Source organism: Daktulosphaira vitifoliae, unplaced genomic scaffold (assembly GCF_025091365.1).
Source record: "Daktulosphaira vitifoliae isolate Bord-2020 unplaced genomic scaffold, ASM2509136v1 Scaffold_2, whole genome shotgun sequence".
In the NCBI taxonomy this organism is placed as follows: domain Eukaryota; kingdom Metazoa; phylum Arthropoda; class Insecta; order Hemiptera; family Phylloxeridae; genus Daktulosphaira; species Daktulosphaira vitifoliae.
The window spans coordinates 13,615,908-13,629,178 of NW_026099573.1; the positions used below are offsets into that span (position 1 = coordinate 13,615,908).

General features: G+C 24.2%; 1 protein-coding gene across 4 annotated transcripts; it reads right to left on the minus strand.

The window, feature by feature from the left end:
- Positions 1 to 1,072: 1,072 nt before the first annotated feature.
- Positions 1,073 to 13,218, minus strand: LOC126897813 (protein O-mannosyl-transferase 2). 4 transcript variants are annotated; one of them, XM_050671684.1, is made up of 17 exons: positions 12,841 to 13,218; positions 12,138 to 12,227; positions 10,907 to 10,991; positions 9,429 to 9,533; positions 7,450 to 7,558; positions 7,248 to 7,356; positions 7,034 to 7,193; positions 6,772 to 6,961; positions 5,939 to 6,048; positions 5,673 to 5,885; positions 5,377 to 5,528; positions 5,059 to 5,147; positions 4,282 to 4,430; positions 4,052 to 4,202; positions 3,085 to 3,225; positions 2,902 to 3,013; positions 1,073 to 1,412 (listed from the first exon to the last, which is right to left on the minus strand). In XM_050671684.1, the coding sequence occupies exons 1-17, from the start codon at positions 12,888 to 12,890 to the stop codon at positions 1,307 to 1,309; spliced, it is 2,121 nt and encodes a 706-aa protein (XP_050527641.1). In that variant the 5' UTR covers positions 12,891 to 13,218; the 3' UTR covers positions 1,073 to 1,306. The 4 variants fall into 4 exon arrangements, with proteins under 4 accessions (XP_050527641.1, XP_050527643.1, XP_050527644.1 ...); XM_050671686.1 differs by having other exon boundaries at positions 13,104 to 13,215; XM_050671687.1 differs by lacking the exon at positions 12,841 to 13,218 and adding an exon at positions 11,061 to 11,187.
- Between the last annotated feature and the right edge of the window lie 53 nt (positions 13,219 to 13,271).

Sequence of the window (13,271 nt, forward strand, 5' to 3'; positions counted from 1 at the left end):
CTACTTGCCCTCACTTCTAATCCATTTTGCTCTCATCTTTCTCCTTACATTCTTATTATTAGATCACTTATCTCCTTAATTCGATCCCAAAATAAATCAATTGTTTTTCACTGGGTGCCGGGCCACGCTAGTATATTAGGTAACGAAACAGCTGACCGTCTTGCTACTTCTACTTCCCCTTTCTTTACTTCTTCTAGCCATAATATTCCCGCTTCTGACTTTCTCCGCCTTTTTCGACATACAGTTCTTCAAGCCTGGCAAGAAAGTTGGGCTACAATAAAATTGAAAACGGTATGTTGGTACCGCTCGATTTCTCCATCCATTATACATTCTCCATGGTTTCATAACCTTGACTTATCCAGAAATATAATTTCTCAGTACTCAAGACTTAGGTTAGGTCATAATCTTCTGCCTTACCATGCATTTCATCTTTCCTTAAATTCCATTCCCTTCTGTCCCCTACATGATAGTGAAGCTCTATGCGATTTATCTCATCTTCTCTTTGATTGTCCTGCCCTAATTAACAGCAGAAATAAACTATTCAGCCTCTTAGTCTCCCACAATATTAATCCCCCTTCCGTAGCTAATACTCTTAATTCCCGTTCTTCCTTTATTATTAGTTTAATCATATCTTTCTTGAGGAGTTCCGGCTTTGTCATTTAACCTCTCATTATTTTATTTTATATTCTTTTATTTACTTTCTCTCATCCTCCATTATTTCAAATAAAAATTTTAATTTAGTAATTCTTTTAGTTGTAATTTTCAATTTCTATTAACAATAATTTTAATAATATTTAATTTTATCTTTATTTTTGAATATACTAACAATTATTGTAATATTTGTTATACCATTATAACATAGCACTGTTACTGTTATACTTCTAATTCACTTATTTTTTTTTTCTTTGTTTATAATTGTTGAGCTAAATATTATTTTAATAAAGGCTATTAAAAAAAAATTAATACAATGTAATTAAACTACTTGCAATAAATTTTTTTAAAACCTTGTGTTGAAATAAAGTACACTCGTTAAGAAAGTTAATTATTGTTAACTTTCAAAAATACTATATAGTTTATTAACTAAGAAAATAAGTTTATTTAAAAAAATATAAAATTTAATTTATAACACAAATGTGGAACATGAAAAAATAATGATTATAATATGAAATTACTTATAAGACCTAGGATAAAAAGTGTTAAATATAAATGTTTTAAAAGTATAATTAATTATAACTTAAAATATTTAGATTAAAGAGTCGTCCTAGCTATTAATTTTATCACAGTTAAAAATAAGTGTTATAAATTATTAAAATTCCCATGATTCTAACCATCGTAAACCATACATACTACTATTTTTTTCTGTAGCTGGTGGCCCTGTTATACCATAAGCAAGTGGAGAAAATAGGTAAAAGCTGAAATTTTAAAAATTGTGTCAATAGTAATTTTATGTATATTTAAAACAGAATTAAATTTTTTTTTTTTATCAATCAATCTTGATTTTTGAACCCGTTTCACTGTTTTTTAAAAATTATATAAATATATTTTTATTTAACTGATTGGAATTTTGCTTTTAAAATCGAATAAAATTGAAAGTAATTTATTATTATTACAAATATATTTTTAAATAAATTGAATTATAAAACTGAACTTTAAATATGGTCTAATTTGAAATAAAACTTAAGAAAAATTGAGAAATAAAATGTGACAATTATTTGTAATCTAAATTGAAAATTTATTTTATCAGATAATAAGAATTATGTAAAACATGTTTACTTATTATAGAAATTGTCAAATTCTTTTTTTTAATAGCAAATTTGTTCTTAAATTCCTCTAAAAAATAGTTGCTAAACATTTTTTTTGATAACTTTTAGCTTCGATGCGAAGCTGAGAAGGTATTGGTTTTACTATGATGTGTTTTTTTTTTTTTGTGTCTGTTACCACTTTTTCTCAGCTCTCACCGAACGGATTTCTTTCAACAATACGTCAAAATNACGGATTTCTTTCAACGATACGTCAAAAGATCACAAATCGTATCTAGTCGAAGACATTACCCTTCAAAATTGAAAAAATTTCCCTCGTTCCCCGTAAATGGGGGAAACCTCCAAAAAAATTACAAATTTAAAAATCGCTAATTTTCGAAATTTTTTCAATTTTTTTTTTACTAAAAACTGCTCTAACTTTTTCAAAAATGAACATATCAATATAATTTTTTTTTATAGATGTTTGATGTCTTTACCTATCATTTGGTATATTTTTTTTGTAAATCTGGCACTTAACCTGCCCACAGGGGGGGATTTAAAATGACAACTTTTTCACAAAAAATTAACTTTTTCAACTTAACTTTTGAAAATGTTCCGGAAGGTCTGACACTTTTATATATATCTTAAATTAAAGCTAATGTAATATACTTTAATTTGAAAAAAAAAAATTTGACCTCTGGACTTGTCTTCATGGCGAAAATGGCTACCGAATGCTTTTTTCGTGTGAAAATTCTCGATTTTATTATTTATATTATATTTAACTTTATAATGCTATAACTTATTGAAAAGTTTATGGATCCACACAATTTTTTTATGACAAATAATATTTTTTAATAAACCCTTTTTCATTCGACATACTTTACCTTAATTAGGATATTAATAAGGAACCAGCAGATCAAGTAGCTTTTGGAATAAAACACCAATTTTTTTTAAATTAAACACTATCTAAAGATTTGCATCGAAGCGTTTATTTTTGAAAGTGATTTTAATCACTGTCAGATATCATTTACTGATCCAACTATGCCACGTCACCACTGTGTCGCGACCCCCCTGTGCTGGTTTTTTTTTTATATTAAGTCCCTTCATAAACATTTATATTTTTTAAAGAAATAAATTTTACTAAGTTTTTATTACATTTTACCTATAAAAAACTGATGAGTAAATTATTCCATAACACACATCATAAATGGATTTTTGTAATATAGTTGGATTGGAAGTTTTTATACTTTCCAGTATATAACTTAGAGTAACACCTGTAAAGAAAAACATAACAGTTTTTTTCAATTTCCTGTCAACAATTGAATATTATGAAAATCATAGTAACCTGTTAACATAGAGCTGTACAAAAATGCTGGAAAATAATGGTGGAAATATAGAACTCTACCCATTGCATAAAATGGAATGTAGTGTAAACACCAGCCAATAAAAAGCCAATTACATGTAATAAGTAACTTTCCATTGAATTCTTAAAAATACAAGAGAATCATATTTTTGTATCTGCATTAATATAGTAATTTAGGATAAAAATTAACTTAATTTTTAATTAATACTTTTAAGTATAAAGATAAGTGTAACTATAAAAAAAACTGATAAATGAACTTCAGCTTATTATCTTTGGTTAAATTAGTAATTGTTTATCTTAATTGTAAATTTAAATATAGTCAAGATTTTAATGTGTTTATATTTATAAATATAAATACTACAATGCTTTTTAATTATAATAAATGTTAAAGTAATTAAGGTAAGATAAAATGTAACAAATTATTCAAGACAAGTTGCAACACAATTTTAAATGTTACTTTCTTATATTACTTTATTTAATCATTTACTTTTACTGTATTTGTATCATGACCAAACATTTTAGAAGGATACACATGTATGTTTTATTCTATGTTTAGTGGCGAGATAATTCAGGAAAACCATTGCCCCCGTAGATGGAATCACAAATGAGCAAGAAATTGTGTGAAGGCAATTAGAAATACTGCTGCAAATTTACAACCAATGTATAACAAGATTATTCCATAAAAAAATGTTATTTTATCCTATATTTGTAAAATTTAATTTAAAAAAACATATAAATATAACAATTATTTTATAAAATTTTGCTACAATTAAAAACTGTGTTACAACTGTATTCTGTTTCCAATACTATAAATTTCGATATGATAAATTAACCGTCAAAAAAGCTAAGACTATAAACAATATTATATATATAAACATATTATTAAGTTAGTTTTAAGATGTATGAGAATGTGTTATTTTAGATTTCTTCCTTTTTTAAATAAACTTACTATGACTTCCAGATAAATTTTTCCGTTTATTAAAAATAGCATTTGAAATAACTATTAAGTTATACAATATCATGACTACAATATTTAACCACCAAATAATTGGATTTCCAAGCAAATAAATTTTATAGTTATTTCCAGAAAAAAATTGTCCCTATTAGTAAATATTTATAAATATATAAATAATAATTATTAATAGATAAATATATAATTTAAAAAATATCATTAGTAACCTTATAATTGATTGGCCACTGCCAAGGTCTAGAAGTTATTTCTCCTTCTTTTGGTTTTAAGCCAGAGTTTCCTTGAAACATAACAGCATGAGATTCTATAAATCTAGCTAAGAAATTAGGTGAATACACATCAAAGCTCACATTTGGAACTGTAATAAATATGGATAAATGGTTGTTAATAGAAATAAAAAAATAAAATAATTGATATAAAAAAAATTACATATTGGAAAAATCATTATATAACTCTATAGCTCTTCGCACTTAATTCTGTAAGTATTTAAGTGTCTGGTAATATTATAAATTATGGTCATTATAATAATAGTAACAATTATACAGGGTGTTCAATAAGTTAGGAAACAGTTAAATTGTTACAAACAATGAGTACAATAGAAATTCGTTTCCTTATTTACTGAACACCCTGTATAGGTGTTCAGCAAGTAAGGAAACTGTTTTCTTTTGTTCTCATTGTTTATAACAATTAACCTGTTTTTTTTATTTACTGAGCATCTGTATAATATATGTTCTACATATTAATCAATTTCCATGTATTACTTGTATATTGTTTAAATATTAATTTTAAATAATTGTAAAAATGTAAAAGAATAATTTAAAATAAAATATTAAATTTTTAAAACTTGAATGTACTTTTATAAAAAATAAAATAAAATGATTTTTTGTGATGGAATGAGTATACTGAATCATCGCAACTGGCTAAAGTTTAAATATATTGATATATATATTAATGATAAGATATTAATATAACATTATCAAACTTACGTTTAGCATTTATATTATCTTCTACATTCCAAAATGAATTAGCATCCCTTAAATTAGGGCTACAAGTTACTTCATGTTGTTCAAAAGCCCTGTTAAAATTAATTATTTATCCACTAATTCTTTAAAGTAAAAATTCAATTTTTCATAGCACTTTATAAATAGATTTTTAAAAATAAATAGCACTAATGAAAAATTATCTTAATATCAAATGGGTTCTAACCATTAATAAAAATTTAATATATGTATTTTTTAATTTTAATAATCTAACTAACCTTAAATTAAAGATATGTTTGAACTAAAAAAAAAATTATAATTTACCATTTGGGTAGTTGTTTATTTGTGGTAGTAAGTACACAGTGTTGCAGTACATGGACTATTTTAATTTTACTTATAACAGCAGATATTACAACACCATCAGTTCCACCATCTATGAAAACTTTCCACACATCATTATAATCACCAGTACCATTCTAGATCAAATTAGAAGCATCATTAATAGTTATCAGTGATTACATATTTTTTTTATAATCTCTGAAATTTATATGGGGATTCAAAATATTAGTTACCCATCAACGATATTATAAAAAAAAAAATCAATTAAAAATTTTAACTACCTCACCATATCCTGTAACTTGATAATGTTTTTTAGTAATAGGAGCAGGTTCACGATGAGAATGGAGATTTCGTTTAGTAGGGACATGTTCAAGTCTAATCATATCACCATGTTTAAGGAATCTTACATCAGAACTGTTGTGAATACTATCATCATCATTATAAGGTTTTATTAACCAACGGTTATTTTCATCTTTGTGTGCATATGTTGTTATCTAAATTTTAAACTGATTTTAGCACTCGATTTTATTGTTTTTTAAATGCTTACTTGTTGTTGTTTAGCTCCAACGTTATCTGGATAAAGATGCCAATGTGAATGTAAATATCCTCCACCAGTTCTATAATTTTTTAATGTAATTATTGCTCCAAATGCAACATCTACATATACAAATAATAAAATATACCAATTACAATATGAAAAATAATTAATTTTTTTATTTAAAAGTAAATTAAAGCATCGGTATATTAAGGATACAGAATTTGTTTTTAAGATTGACTCCTAGTTTAATAAAACTAAGTAAATTACAGAAAAATACTTATACATTTTGATTTCTTAAGGATCTAAGGGCGATTATTATAGAGGAAAAGGAATTAAAACAGCTGATTTAGAAATTCTTATATGAAATCAAAAAATTAATTGATATATTAAAAAGAATCTTATAACATGTAATTTATTACTTTATAATCATTTTTGTTGTTTTAAAAAACCACAATATTTTCTATAGAAAAATTTCCAATGAAACAAATATTTTATAAGTATAGGTTATATTCTTTGATATTTTTGAAAAAATATTAATAAAATAACAAATTTTATATTATTAGCTTTATTATGTACATATCAATAATTCATTTTTTTATTTCTATGACTGAACTTTTAAAATTAGCTTTTGAGTGTCCATTTTAGTACAATGCAATTATAAATACATAATATACAAATGGTTTTGTATATAAGAATACAAGTGTCACAATTCATTCACCAGGGATTTAATATATAAAATAGGGTCTTGGTATAGCACAATGGATCACATAATTTCAGTGTACTCAATTTTTTTTTTCAGTTTTTAAATTTTATGTTAAATGATTAATTTTACCATCACAAACCTTTTGGCATACTAGCATTATGCAATGAATTTCCCTCCAATTTTGATTGGAAAGCTGAGCTATAAAATCCATCTCCATTACCACTTTTATTAAGTACTGTTAAATGTATATAGAAAAATGCAATGTAGACTATTATTGGTAAAATAATAAGACAAATAAATCTTGCTGTAAAATGTTTTAAAGTATAACTCTGTAATAATGAATTACGAGAATAAATAAATAATAATTATTAAAATAACAACTTTTTAACTAGAATAATTACAATAGGTTTTGATAAATTTCCAAGTATTGACCACAAATCTGTAATAGTCATTAACCCAATAAAAATTACTTGAAATAATCCAACAAATTTGACACTTATACAACATGCCATTGTTACACCGGTAAATATTAACCAAAACCACCAAAAAAAACTAAATTCTCTAAAAAATATAAAGATTAGTATATAGAAATAGTTTCATAATAATAAATCTTACATATAAGAACACGATTGAAATTTACACATACTGACAAATGATGCTAACATGAAAAATAATAAAATTGGATCAAGTAATATATATTGAGTCAAAGTTAATGTCCCAACATCTAGAAAAAACAATATACAAATAATAATTTCATCATTTAATTAATGTGTTTAATTTCTTAAATTTATACAATAAAAATATTTTAAACTATTACCAAGCAAAATAAAAACCGATGATAAAGTAGCAGCATTTAATGAATAAGTCATTTCCCAAATGGAAATATATGTAAACGGTATTAATGATGCACCTAGTATAGAACAAAACTAAAAAAGAAATTTTATTTTCAGCAATCAAATTTATAGTCTTAGTCTAATTAAAAGTTAATTTTTTTAATTAATTACAATTAAGATAAAAAAAGTTAAATATAGTGAGGATCTAACATAGCAAAGCTTCTTAACAATAACTTGGATGGGTAGTAAATAAAAAAATGCAACTGCTCATCCATCACATACATGTGTAATGTGCATGCACATAAATTTATATGTCAAATAAAAACTGCTGGCTAAATTTTATTTTATTGAATTAAATCTTTCAAAAAAAAAAATTAAGTAAAAATAATAAAAACAAAAAAGATAAATATAAAATTTAAAGATATAACAAGTACTAACAACATAGACAAGTGAGTATAAAACAGTTTTATAAACACTAATACAACAAATTATTATAAAAATTCATTTAAGTGAGATTTGTAGTTAGTAGATGAGTATAAATCAGCTAAACAGTGACAAATTTTTCCAATTCAAGATAAATTATAATTAACTACATAGATAATAAAGAAAACAATAATTTGTTTATTAATAGAAATAGAGAGAACACTATGTATTTTGAAAAAAAATAATTATAAAAGTAATAGGAGATTGGACAAACAAGAAGCGGAAACAAATAGAGAAAAATTCAATTTTATTTTAAAAGAATGCACTTTGAATAAGTACTCATTTATAAATACAAAGAACAAAACAATTAATGATATAAAAGCATATAATAGCAATTGTTATAATTAGCCTACTGTACGCATTTTTGACATAAAAGCGCTATTACTGATAAAGGGCAAGTCGTTAAAATATTTTTCTATTTCTAATCATATGTATATTATATTAAACAAGTTGTAATATAAAATTATATAATAGGTTGAAGTAAGTATTTTGTTACTATGCAAAAAACTAAAAAATCGGAAATTTATATATAAAATTGTAAGACTTTAACAGTCAATAATTCCTAAACTTGATTTTGGACAATATAAATTTTTATCTGAGTACAATGTATTAGATTTAATTTAAAGAGGTTTAAAAGTAATTAGGATTTTGAAACATTATCAAAAACTGAAATAAAAAAAGTTAGACATGATTTTCATTACTTAACCTAAAGGTTGTATCCATTTCTCTTAATAATTTATACAAAAGTAAGATTTTTAAATTATTTTTAATAATAAAAACGATTCTTAATGTCTCTCTTTTCCACTTATGAATGGTATCCCAAGATTTTAAAAATTTTGAATTTATTTCATAACCTTTAGATAACAGTTCCAGCTTTGTCGTATAATCTCTAATTAGTTTATTATTATTATATTAGAGTTATTTATTTATCTGTTTTTTTTCTCTTCTTTTCTTTCAATTAATAATTTTAATTTTTCAGTTTGTCATTAAAGGTTCTGTTAACAATAATTTTAAATAATGTTCTAATATAATACTAACAATTATTGCAGCATTTGTTGTTCTGTTATAACATAATACTACCATTTTTATACTTATTACGTTTGCTTATAATTGTTGAGCTAAATATTATTTTAATAAAAGCTATAAAAAAAAAAAAAAAAATCATTAGATAACGTTTTTTTTCAAAATTAAAAATTATAATAGAATCATAAAATTAATTATCACACGTTTATCTTTATATCTTTCATAATGTAATATATTATAATATTAAGGAAATATAATTTTGATAGAACTTTAATCATTTAAGCCTCCATCCTATTGGTGTCTAAAACTGTACATTATAAAGTATAATTAATGTTAAATTAATTAACTAAAAAATATTAATAAATATTAATATATCATATATGCATAGACGTAGGGTAAGGAGCTATTAAGCACTATAACTTATTCAAATTTTATCATATAATTATTTTAATCTGACCTCTCGCATTCCAAGATAATTGACTCCATCATATTTGTCTCCAGGTTTATCAAATGGAAAACTTCCATTATACCCTGTTAGTATTCCAGAAAAAGCTATTAACATCTATAAAAAGTATAAAAGAAAATAATAATTAAAAACAAATTTGTTTTATTATATTAAAATCTTTACATACTTGAGTTATTTGATAATTTATTCTTTAGTCATATAAAATATCTGATGTTTAATTTAATATAAATATTGTTTTAGCACATGAATGTTATGTCATTGATTATAAATATTAATTTTCTAAGTGTGATGGTGTCACGTTTTCATAATCGTGAGAATTATTTTAATAAAATACAGACAGCACATCCGACTGATGAATTAACAAATAATATTTATTGCCAAATCGGCAATAAGTGTAATTATTATAAAAACCCAATAGACCTGACCATCGTGGTCAGTCGACTCCAGTGCCTTGTGTCATTCATCAGTCTCAGTACTCGGTTGTCGCTGTCCGGCTTACTGTTTAAAGTAAAGTCTTTGTTTATTCCTTTTCTAACCTATATACTCTTTTCCTCGACATTTCAGAGTACTTGTGTCTTGCACTTCGTCTGCACCTCGTACTCTGTTATCTTTCCTCACCTGGTACGCCTAGTATTTGTGTCTTGCACTTCGTCTGCACCTCATACCTAGGTGTTACTCTTATTCTCCCTTCCTATAACAACAGCCTTTCGACACCCACAGCTAACCCGGAGTGTCAGCCGAGCACGGTGACTGCTGTACGACAACACGCACGTGAATACCTAGACAGCAGGCACCACCTCCTCATATTCATCTTCGTACACACAGTTACACATTTATCATTTTATCGTTTTTCTTTCCTGTGTTACGACATAAGAAACTATTGAAATTTTTATATTATTGTAATGAGAAAAATTAATTGGTTCAAAAAACTTATAACAATATTAAACAGTTAAATAATCCTAAAATGTGATTTATATTCTTTGCATATAAATGAGATAATTACTAAAATATTGTTGATATTTAATAAATATTACTATTTAATATATTACAAAAAAAAGTATGAATTTGTCAGTCTTCTTCTTCCTCGCCTTAATACCAACTACTTGGTGTATCTTAAGCTTCCATTTGACACAATATCCTACATCAGCTGTCCTCAAATCGCATCCCTCCATCTCTTTTTTGGTCTTCCTCTACCTCTTCTTCATTCAACATTCATTTCTACAACTGTTCTTAGATAAATTTGTTAGTAATTGTTTAATTAAGTTGAACCAAATAATACCAAATATTTAGTCTCGAAATTCATATAATATCAAATATTAGCCATTTTTATGAATTAAAATAATAATTGATTATTGGCCAACCCCAAGTAGTTGGGATTAGGGCGAGGAAGAAGAAGAAGAATTGATTATTGGGTTTTTCCAATTTTAAAACTTTAGCACTTCACTATTCAAAATTATATATTTTCTTACTTTTCCCAATGGAGGATGTACATCAAAGAAAAATGTTCTGTTAATATACCAACTTCCCATTTTTCCAAAATGAGTTTCATCCCAGCTAAAGCAAACAAAATAATTATATTTTATCTATTTATACTAATAATTATAGTAACAATCTAACAAGTACATTCAAAGTATGACGATAAAGAACACTTTAAAGAAATGAATTATTCTCATAATGTGCAGTAAGGAAATGGATTTGTATTTTTCTCATTGTTTGTAACAATTAACATGTTTCCTTACTTACTGAATACCTGTATATATATATATAAATTATTTTGTAGAATCATCCATGTAATTTTTAGAGGTGTCAACTTTATTTTTGTAAATGACAATGTACATAATTTACTAGCTTATTTAATAAAAAATAATCTAATTAAGAAAATGATTGGTTGATAGCAACTTTTAAAGCAATATTTAATGTTATTACAAATTTAAAGACACAGTACGTTTCATTAAATTTGTATTACTCTTTCCCTCATATAGGTATAAAAATGATAATAAATTTTGAAATATTGAACAAAAAATTATTTTCAACCAGTCAGTTTCTTAATTAGATTATTTTATATTTAATAAGTTAGTAAATTTTGTGGATTACCATTTGAAAAAATAAAATTGACACCACTAAAAATTATAAGGGATAATCCGAAAATGATTAGCCGATAAATCAATAATTATATGCAACTAAAAACAAGAAACATTTTTTTTCTGATTATTGCATTTATTTGAGAGTAATAGAGTAGTTTATGATAAACCAATCACTTTGTATTTCCACTTAATGTAGATTATAACTATTAGTTTGTATATATTAGCATTTAACTAAAAATAGTAACCATAGTTGTAAATTTAATACAAAAATCTTAAATTACAATGGCATCAAAATCCAAAAATTTTAATTTTTATAAAATATACTTCTGTATTAATTATTAATACAAACTTGTATTTGAATAATTTAATAATAATTAAAGTGTTTTTGTTATTAATATTCTATTTAAGAAAATATTGTTTTATAAAAAAATTATAGTTATTTTTCTTTTATTGTCTCAATAAATGAATTTTCTTATTAAAGGTTTTTATAGAATTTTTGAATCACATATTTACGGTTTTTGCATAAAAATATTAATGTGGAAAAATGCTTTTTGATGCATAATGGTATTATTACAGTAAATAAATTATTTTTAATAAAAAATTATGACTTTCTTACCAAACATGATCAGGTTTATCTACTTTGTATAGCCTAGTACCAAATGATAATACTGTCAAAACAAATAGAGCCATCCACCATGAAATTCCTCTAATAAAATATAAAATGGTAAAATTTAAAATCGCAGAAAAAGCAATTTATTTTAATAAAAACAATTCATGATTTCACATTATGATGAGTATTTTTTAAACTAGTATTTTTCAATAAAAAAATACTAGTTTGATATCTGGCAGTGATTAGCATCGCTATCATATAATGTTTCAATGAATTTTTGAAAAAAATTCCATGTTATATACATTTTTTAAAAAGTTGTATGATTTTTAAATATGGTAACTATTTGTATCGTGTAGACAAATTCGAGGGCCAAACTTTTTTTTTTAATTAAGTAAATTAAAACAACTTTGTTTTAAGATATATCTAAAGGTATCAAAATTTCCAGTACATTTTCAAAAGTTAACTTTTAATGCAAAAGTTGCTATTTTGAATACCCTCTGTGGGCAGTATTATAGGTAGCATTAAGTATTTAGTTTTCAAAAAAAAATTTGTCCAATGAAATATGTATAGTGATCTATGGTAAATATTTCGTTTTTATTCATTCATTTTAAAAAAGTTATAATAGTTTTAAGTTTAAAAAAATTAAAATTTATTTATCTATAATTTATTTTCTCTATGAAAATATAACCTATGATAACATTAATAATACCTTTCATTTTTTTTAATTTCAGTTTTCTGAATTATATTCATTTTTGACATGGTATGCGGAGCTTTTCATAAATATATAATTTTAAAACACATTTATTAAAAAGTAATAATAATTTAACTATAATGTACAGACATTTAATTATTATTATTTTTAATTTTCTTCATAAAACAAATAACGCTCAAAAATTACTAATTTAATAATAGTTAGCAATGTAATATTCAAATTTATTATCAAATAAAACAACTTGCATGGCGTAACGGTACCTGCTTAAATAGCCAACAAAACAATGTTTAAGATACCACTGATTAGTTAAAATCTATTCTGTAATATTTGTGGATATATAATAATCATAATTTAAGATAATATAAATTATCTCAAATAGTGATACTAATATCATTATAGTTATGTTATCACTCATCTATAACATAAAG